This window comes from Penaeus chinensis, chromosome 35 (genome assembly GCF_019202785.1).
Source record: "Penaeus chinensis breed Huanghai No. 1 chromosome 35, ASM1920278v2, whole genome shotgun sequence".
NCBI classification, from domain to species: Eukaryota; Metazoa; Arthropoda; class Malacostraca; order Decapoda; family Penaeidae; genus Penaeus; species Penaeus chinensis.
Genome location: NC_061853.1, coordinates 7666530 through 7676529, shown reverse-complemented (window position 1 = coordinate 7676529; position 10000 = coordinate 7666530). Strand labels below are relative to the sequence as shown.

The window sequence follows — 10000 nt, the reverse complement described above, 5'->3', positions numbered from 1 at the left end:
CACACACACAGAGCGCGAGAGCGAGAGAGAATGTTAACCCTTTAGATCCGGATGCTTCACTGCCATCACGTGGCCCAAAATAGGAGCATTAAGCTTAATTGAATGGCTTGTAGGCCTTGTGCATACAAGCACTTGTGTATGCGGTCACAATACTCCATGCCTCACATTTGCAATGTTATTTTCTCTTTCTGAAAAAGCATTTTTAGCTTTATTGACATTTTCCATTGTCTAAGTTTTTGTCTTTTGATTTGCTTTTTCCAGAAGGTAATAGACTGTTTTCCTTGCACAGACTCCATATCATATCTCTTGGTAGATAATTTAATTTTCTGCAATACAATTTGCCACTGGTCATGGTGGTTCAGGATTAAGATCATGATCATGAAAATAGTCTTTTCTCTGGAGCCAGTGCTCATGTCATGGCTCACAGATGGTACATTCCACACTCATTTATCTATGAAAGTAAAACAAAAGCCCCCTCCTAATTACTCACCGAATCTAATCACCCTTCAAAAGCTTTGTGCATTAGTGATACCTGTCACCTCAGGTGACAGGTATCACTATATGAAATTCTCATAATGACAAGTTCCCATTACCCTACAGCCATTGGCCAAATTTTCCCATGACTGTATGCTCAAGTCACCTGCCCCTTGAGCCAGATATTTTCATGACATGATGGTCATGTCATCCGGATCAAAGGGGTTGACAAATAGACAAATTTACATACTGACACATGAACACATTGATTGTCAAACACATACCAACACCGTGGACAAACCCACTTGCTTACACATGGACAAACCCACTTGCTTACACATGGACAAACCCACTTGCTTACACATGGACAAACCCACTTGCTTACACATGGACAAACCCACTTGCTTACACATGGACAAACCCACTTGCTGACACATGGACAAACCCACTTGCTGACACATGGACAAACCCACTTGCTGACACATGGACAAACCCACTTGCTGACACATGGACAAACCCACTTGCTGACACATGGACAAACCCACTTGCTGACACATGGACAAACCCACTTGCTGACACATGGACAAACCCACTTGCTGACACATGGACAAACCCACTTGCTGACACATGGACAAACCCACTTGCTGACACATGGACAAACCCACTTGCTTACACATGGACAAACCCACTTGCTGACACATGGACTAAGCCACACGCTGTGACAGGTGGACTAAGCCACACGCTCTGATACACACAGTTAGACTCATGTAAACATTCCAACACTTGTAGATAGACATACACATGCAGGCACATACACAGATGCACTCGCACACCCAAACTAATTTCTAGATATTTTTGTTTCTCCCCTTTTTTTCAAAGTTTATCAAAAAGGGATTATATATTTTGGTTCCATTGTTATCTAATGTCTGATGTTTTTGCTTTCAGTGAGTGGATTGGGTAATTTGCTTGGAGGTGGAGTAAATCTGACCTTAAATCTAAGCTCAGCCTATCCCAATGGAGGTGCTGGGAACCCTGTGGTTACCGGACAACTGTTAGAGCATGTACGCTCTCTCCTGCGCTCGTCTGGCTTTGCTGACCAGTCCAATGCTGAAGTGTGTCAGGCCATTAGCACTCTGATCAACTATGGTATCATAGGCCTGGGGCTTGGTCTCGGGAATCCCTCTGGTCACCAGGGCGGGCAAGGTGGGCAAGGACAGCAGGGGCAAGGAAATATGGGGAACATGAATATAAACATGAACAACTCAAATAACCCAAATGACTCTTATCATGGCTCATCAATGAGTAATGGGAACAATGGCCCTTTTGGGCCCATAGGCACAACAGTTGCATCAGGCCTTAACCTTGGACAGGGTTTAGGGGGACCAACATCTCCTCAGCGACAGGTGGACCGATTCAACTCAGAACCCCCATTTGATCCCTTTCGTCGACAGTCGACAGAGATGGGGGCGAGCCTTCCGCTGAACAGTAACTCTTTCGGGCTGGGGACCCCTTTAAGGAAGAGCCCCTCTCCAGGAGAGCTTCCTCCAGGAGCACCAGAAGGTAGCAAGAAAGTTGAGATGGAGGTTGGTGAGCACATTGTTGGCGCTATCTTGGGCCCCGGGGGAAAGTCCCTGGTAGAAATACAGCACATGTCCGGCACCACAATACAAATCTCCAAGAAGGGTAACTATGCACCTGGTACTCGTAACCGCATTGTCACCATCACGGGTCTACCTTCAGGCATCACAACGGCGCAGTTTCTCATTGAACAACGTATCTCTGATGAAGAGGGCAAGCGTGCCCGCCAGAATGCCATTATAGGGGTCATGCCTTAAATCACCCACTTTTCATTTCTTCCATTTCATCCATAGTTAATTTGACCTCTGTCGGGGGCTTGAAATAGATTTGCGCACACCATTTCCTCTTGCCCATCTAGTTATAGTGATGAGTGTTTACATGTTTGGCGAGTCTTTTTATATGAATTAAAAGAATTTCAAGCTCCACATCTGTCATCAAAAACTTAGGTGCTTTTCAGTAGACCATGCAGGATTATATATGTATATATATATATGTATGTAAATCCATTGCTTGGATTATTCATTATAAAGTGATCTGATACTTTTTTTTTTTTTCCTCATTCTTTTATAACTGACAAGCACCTTGCATTTACAGTATAGGTCACAGCAGTTCATTTCTTTCTTCAAAATCCTGTGTTCAAATGTCACCCCATAATCAGGCATAACCATTACATACGTTTCATAATTGACCATTTCTATTCTTAAATTTCCCCAGTCACCAACTACAGTTGTTTGCCAGCATTATGCACTATGTTTGTATAGAAGAGAGCAACTGTGAGTAACCATTGTTCATTGTCCAAATATGTACAGATGAATCATAGTTGTGTGAAGGCAAGTAGTATACATGAATTTGTCATTTTTAAAATTCATTTCATTGTGCAATGGATGCTGCTGAGTTAACCTTAAAGTGGATGTTGCCTGGGGCTACAATACTTCACAGTTGGTGGTTCTGCTTACAGGAAGCTGATCCTCATGCCCAGCGCTATATGACCGCATTTCTAATCCAGACATGTTGCTTTATTTTGTTTACTTTGTTACAATTTATATTTATATTGCTTGGTTTTTCACTTGAGAGTTCAGTCGTTTTGAAACTGTTCTCTGGTTCTGCTTTTAGGTTCATTAAGGCAAAATTGCTTTGTTTAAAGTTGGCAATTATGTCTGGATTCAAATGACTCACAACCATCTCTTTGTCTGCGGTCAGAAAACATCCTACATAGCAATTCATATCATGTGGTATGAATGATGGCAACTTGTGACTCATGTTGAGTTTGATTATGCTGCTGCCAGGGTTTCTACCTGGACTAGGCTACACTGGGAGAGGTAGTACAGGTTTCCCAGAGAGAGACCTCTTTGGTATCACTGATAACATGTTTTAGGTCCCTTTTTGTGAGAACATTGTACTAGGGTGGGCAGTAACAGGTGTTATGAAGCTAGAGTTAACGAGGGCGGGAAGCCGCACGGGCCTCATAGATATCCCATACTTAATAGCACCCTCATTAAGTGGCTAAGTTTGAAAAAAAATTGCAATTAAAGTGTATTGTGTGCATGTAGATTAATTTTCCCTGGTAATAAACTTATAAGTTCCTTATAAAAGTAAGTCATAGACTGCCATTTGTTAAATCTTTTAGAAGATTTATTAGGATTTTTTCTTTAAAGTTTCTCTGAACCAGGGGATAGCCAAAAACATTTTATCATGCATCTTTCCTCATTAAATATCATAGCTCTACAAACCTTGTAAAAAATTGGCAATAAATGTGTATCCATTAGCGGCCAAGACTTTCCATATCAGCCTTTATCAACCAGTTTCACCGCACCAAACTGACATCCCAGCGCCCTGAAAGTCTTGAACATGTGACCTTCAGGGCGCAGGCAACCAAACCTTCATCATGCATTCTATTAAGTCACGCCTCATGACACTGGAAGCACCGCCAGATGACAAAGTCAGTTTGTTGCGGCATGCTTATGACAACATGTGACCGACGTACATTGACTCCATCTCCTCCTGCAATATCGTTGAAGCTGTCACAGTAAGTAGAGTAAGAATCCCAGTACTAGGGAAGCAAGCTTATGACAACTGACTAGAGTCAAAAGGTGGTAAAACACGGTTAGGGAAGGTCCAATGCTGCAGGTGATCATTTCACCCACATATATGCATATCAGGAAGGTTGGGTGGGTCTGGGATTGGGTTGGGATCAGGACATTCATTAGCTTGTAGCATTCATTTTCCTTCAGTGATATGCTATATATTGACTTATAATGGTAATAATGTCTCACAGGAATCCTTCGAGTGATGCACAGCACCCCAAGTAATTATGACGTTCTTTTCTCTCCCGTTTCCATAACTAGATAATGGGTGACCCCAATGTCTTGAATGATGATTAAGCTGGTGTGTATGTGTGGAGCTGACAGTGCCAGGCTGTGGTGGTGGCGGCGGCAGGAGGGTGAGAGACTCCACGCAGGCTCGGCACTCCTCTCCACACAGGTAGTGATTCTGCCTCACTCCACCTCCACCCCCACACTCCATCTCCACCCCTCCCTCCCTAATCTCACTTACCTCTGGCCTCATGTCTATATTGTGCCGGCCTCTTGTGCCTGGTGCTCACCCCTGACCTCTCTTTAATATCCTTGTCAGGGAGTAATGTGGTCTCCGGAAGTGAACGTCTCACAATTTTTGATGTGTAGCTTGCTCGTAAGGGATGCTCCTATGAATTTTCTTAAATTATATGAAAAAGTATGCATTCTTTTTAAGATTTTCATTAACTTGAAAATGAAAGAAAAGATAGAAAGAAAGAGAAAAAAAAAAAAAAAAAAAAAACTCAGGGCTTTTTATTTTTGTGTACAGGGAACGTCTTCAGGGAGCGATCTGGTTAAAGAGGTTGAATTTCTTGTGGCTTGAAATTTCTGTTCCAACTTTGATATTAATAGGAAACAGAGGATCCAAGAATATTTCATGTAGCTACTTTTGCAATTGCTGGTCATGGGTGAAACAGTGGGCCAAAAGGTCATTTACATTTGGTCAGGGGTTTTATTGGGTCATGCTGGGTAGCATCACAAGTGGAAAAAAAGGGACGAAAAAAATGAATGATATAAACATTGTGAGATACTGTATAGACTTGACTTATTCTTTATTATGTTTATTATTATTATTATTATTATTATTATTATTATTTTTTGCTTGCAGTTCTTATTGTCCTCTGGAAAATCCAGTGTACAGTTACTGATGAAAAGGTGAAAATATGTACATCTATATAGTGATGCTATCAGGTGTGTGTTTCATCATCATTTATTCACACATTCTCCCTGTTTCTTGTGATACATCATTAAATTGAATTACATAAGACATCATTCTTTGATATGCTGACATTTTTAGTCATTCATATATTGTACTAAAGGAAAATGCTCGTCTTAAAAAGATGAACTTTTTAACAGTTCATAGAACAAACCTCTTTCCCTTGCTTTGTTTATATACACTTTGAGTATTTATTTATTTATTATATTTCCTAGAGAAATGAAAAAAAAATTGCAACTTGTGGGAACTTTTTGAAATGCTTAGAAGTCTGATATAGTTTGCCATATACTGAAAGTCAAGAATTGATTTTCTTTTCTTTGACAAGAGGGAGAACAACCAAATTCATAGATGCCAACATTTTACAGTTTTATCAGGTTTCGTCATGTGTGGTCACCATCTACACACAGGCATTGTGGCATGCTGGGTGTGAAGAGGTTTGGTGCTGCTGGGCATTGCTTGAGTGGAATGAGGATGAAAGCTGGTAACACTTGAGTACAGGTCATGTTGGAGGTGCTGTCGTGTGCCCAGCCAAATGGATCTCGGATATTGAAATTTTGCCGCTGGTAGGAACGGAAGATCCTTCTGGGAATGGATATAGATCTAGTGAGAAACAAATTGTGTATAGAAGGAAGAAATATATGTTGTCTTTCTTTTATTAATCTACATCCTGTTTCTTCTACTTGGTTATTTCTTTGGTTGGATATACTTGGTCTGGTCTGTATTTTTTACAGATTAAATGCAGTAAATTAATGTGAATGCATGAAATGCCCATTAAGGTCATAAGGAGGGTATCCATGCAATATATTCAGTTTTGAAGCCTTTTTTTGTCTGTATATATTCTAAATTTGTCTTAAAACACCATTAATGTGGTGGAATTTGCGCCTTTAACATTTACTACAATTTTTTTTTTAATATCATTAAAGAGAATAGTGCTTTCATAGGAAACTTAACGTTTTTTATGTAATGAAGTCTTGGTATATAGTCTTGGTTTGATAATAGAAGTTTTTGAGTATTCGATTTCAAGTTGATTGGAGAACTTGCAGTTTACAGTCTCTAATCTCAAGATGGTTTGGTTGTAAGTTACAGCGAGTATTGGTATTGATTTTCTCTGTGAATTGCCATATATTACGAGCTTATTTCAGAAAGTGTTTTCTTTAATGCATATTCTATGTTCCTTCAATAGCTTGAGTAAAGGCTTGGTACAAGAATCACTAAAAAAATTACAAAAGGTCTGTAGCATTCTATATAATGAGATAGTACAATTGCTTTTCATTTCCCATCTGAATACGTTAAACCATGATCCAGTTAATGGATTAATTGTTTTAAAGGAGAGCTGTAATGCAGTTCAGATATTTATCATATTCTGAAGTTTACCGTATGTTAAATCTCTCCAAATACCTTCAAGAAATTGTTGATAAGAAATTGGTAGAATGTATTTATAGATTTCTTCAATATTGATGAAAACCTCTAATACATGTTTAACCATATACCATACCAAGAATAGAACATGCATAATAACATACCATTTACTCAAAATATACTAGCATAAACATGAACTTTTAACCTTATTTTTGGGAACCTTTATGAAATATATATATGGGATACTGTCGGTGAACTTCAATCTATATTGTACAACGAATGTGCAGTAGTCTGAAGTTTGGAGATAAACTGGTAAGTAGTTTTTTTTTTTTTTACTTCTTCGACTACAAGAAGTTTGTCATAGAGTAAATATTTCACATTCAGTATTTTGAGGGTGGAGGGAAATAGAATGCGACTCGGTTTGGTGAAGGAAATCAACTTAAAAGTTTAAGGGAAATTTCATCGTTTTCAGTGCGGAAACGCTACAGACATCCATATAACTACATGGACAAGCACCGACACTGTTTCACAATCATTCACACTAACTTACGATTTCCCTCTTCATTTTCTCTTCTAATTTATATTTTCTTTTCTAATTTATTTAAAGGTTTTAGAAATCCTCATTGTTTTAAATTCACTTCCACCTCCATTAGGTTTTCAACGATCGAGAGCATTCATATGATAAATGTTTTAGAGAATGATCAGGACAGAGCAGTTCATCTTTTTTGTTATGATTTGTAACACGGACACACGTTAACAATCTCCCTCACTTAACTCATGAAATCAGCACGTAAACATCACGCATCGAGTTGTTAGCACCCTCTCTAAGAAGGGCACATTCTTTGATCATCCTTAGGCAACGGAATATGTTGATGAGCACATTGTTTATCTACTGAGGTGCATAAGGAATATGATGTATCAAATGTTGATTTTTTTGGTTAAATATATATTTTATATTGAATTCAAGTTTTCTATATCCTGCTGTCTGTGTACTGTTCTCGCTGAGTTTGAAATATATAAGTTGTGAATTAGGAATGAGTATGTTGAAGCATAGATAATCCTTCCTTGTTATTCTTCAATGCAGTAAAAAGATAAGTTATGATTAGAGTATTGGTTTTAATTATTTTTGTGACAAGTTCTGTGCAATGATGGACAGAAGCCATCACCCCCCATCGCGTTGCAAAACAATTATCGTTTATCTCTTGCTACCACAAGTGTTTGTAGCAACGCATACATAACTGACAATTCATTTGTATTTTAATGAGCTTTGAGAAATGAGGGTTAGTGCATTTGGTAAACCGTGTGTCTCGTTCTGTCTGTAGCAGCAATGTGATGAAGGTTATTTATTTTATTTTTAGTAAAATTTTCGTCGAGGAAGAGGAGCAATATTTTTTAAAAATCATTCACTTGTGTTTTTGTAAAGTAATATATTTGTGGAAGAAGAATGAAAACGTTATTTTTTTTATGCTTTACATATGGTTTTATAGAAAACACTGCTGATACGACCAGCTGTCAATCTAAGAAAATAACCAAAATCATTACATATAAATAACCAAAATCATTACATATATATTTTCATAAGGATAGTGGGATTTTTGCAATAAATACCTTGATTTCAGATTGTAGATTATAAATTTGCTTAGTGAAGGCAAGGCAAATCGAGCTTCCGTGCAAAATATTTAAATAATGTAATTTCTAAATAAAGTCGGATGATTTGACTCCAGTTGCACTAAGAAGTATTGATTGATGAAGCAGTTTACACAACTTTAAATATGACTAAATTTCACCATCAAATGATAGGTGAAATGTAATTTTTGAGGAGTGAAAGTGACGAAGAATTCCAGGTACTTATTGACATCTTGTATAACCGGTTAGGAAAGACGATCATTAATTATCATTAAATATAATCTTGAACAAAAATTATAAATTATTATTATGTGGGGGAGGGGGGGAGGGATATGAAAGCGTGTGAAAAGACTTTTAAGAAGTATGCCAGGAAGATAATAAAATGACAGACAAAAAGAAATAGAGGCCGACAATTAATATATAATTATTAGTTTCATTATCCTAGACTAGAATGACAGCAGTAAGTAAGTGATTCAAATTATTGAATTTCTTGAAACACCTGCAATGTACCTAATAATATGAAAAGTGGTTCACCAGAGTGGTTCACCAAAGTGGTAAATATCTCCTAATGATGAAAGGTAAATGGCTAAACTACTGTTATTTATCGTAAGAATAGCACAAGTTTTTTTTTTATGAAACCTTTTTTGAAAGTTGACAAAACTTTTCTTACATTCTGAGATGCGTATATTGTACCAAAATATAGCGAAAGCTTATAACCAGTCCCTACTCAAGATTTTAATCATTTTCCCCGTGCATTGAGATTTATACTTAATGTGTGCAATTAAGTTTTTTCCCGTAATTAGAGGCTGTGATTTTAGCACGTAAATATAGTTGGAGATGGTGAAGCGCAAGAAAATAATTTCAAAATGAATCGTGGCATGCTGCTGCGCGTACGCGCACCAAATATTGCACATGCGCGCGCGGCGTGTGCGCACAAAAAAAAAAAAAAAGATACCGGTCGCGCACCAAATCTCGCACACACGCACGCGCACACTAAATCTCATACATACTCGTGCGCACACAATCTCGCATACACACGCGTGCGCACACAATCTCGCATACACACGCGTGCGCACACAATCTCGCATACACACGCGTGCGCACACAATCTCACATACACACGCGTGCGCACACAATCTCACATACACACGCGTGCGCGCACAATCTCACATACGCGTGCGCGCACAATCTCTCATACACACGCGTGCGCGCACAATCTCTCATACACACGCGTGCGCACACAATCTCACCTACACGCGCGTGCTCACTAAATCTCGCATACACACGCGTGCACACAAAATCTCGCATACACACGCGTGCACACAAAATCTCGCATACACACGCGTGCACACAAAATCTCGCATACACACGCGCACTAAATCTCGCATACACACACGCACACAAGATCTCGCATACACACGCGCGCACAAATTTCGTATACACGCACACAAAATCTCACCACGCGCGCGCACTCAAAATCTGACACGCGCGCACCTGCGCACTCGCGCACGCACCCGCGCACGCACACAATCTCGCATACGCGCGCGCACACAATCTCGCATACGCGCGCGCACAAAATATCACACTCGGTGTACTCTCACAGTATATGCATACTTATATATGTGTACATATATAAGTATGCATATTTGTGTGTACACAGATATAAGTATGCATA

General features: G+C 39.0%; 1 protein-coding gene across 10 annotated transcripts in view; it reads left to right on the top strand.

Moving 5' to 3' along the window:
• LOC125044418 (RNA-binding protein Pasilla-like) overlaps nt 1-7660 on the top strand; it is a 25844-nt gene extending 18184 nt beyond the window's left edge. For 3 of the 10 annotated variants that reach the window (XM_047641076.1, XM_047641075.1, XM_047641074.1), the window contains exon 6: nt 1420-7660. In XM_047641076.1, coding sequence (XP_047497032.1) covers nt 1420-2309 — 890 coding nt within the window. In that variant the 3' untranslated portion in view covers nt 2310-7660. The remainder of the gene's footprint in view (nt 1-1419) is intronic. The other 7 variants (XR_007116485.1, XR_007116484.1, XR_007116482.1 and 4 more) reach the window with 7 other exon arrangements.
• The last annotated feature ends 2340 nt before the right edge of the window (nt 7661-10000 follow it).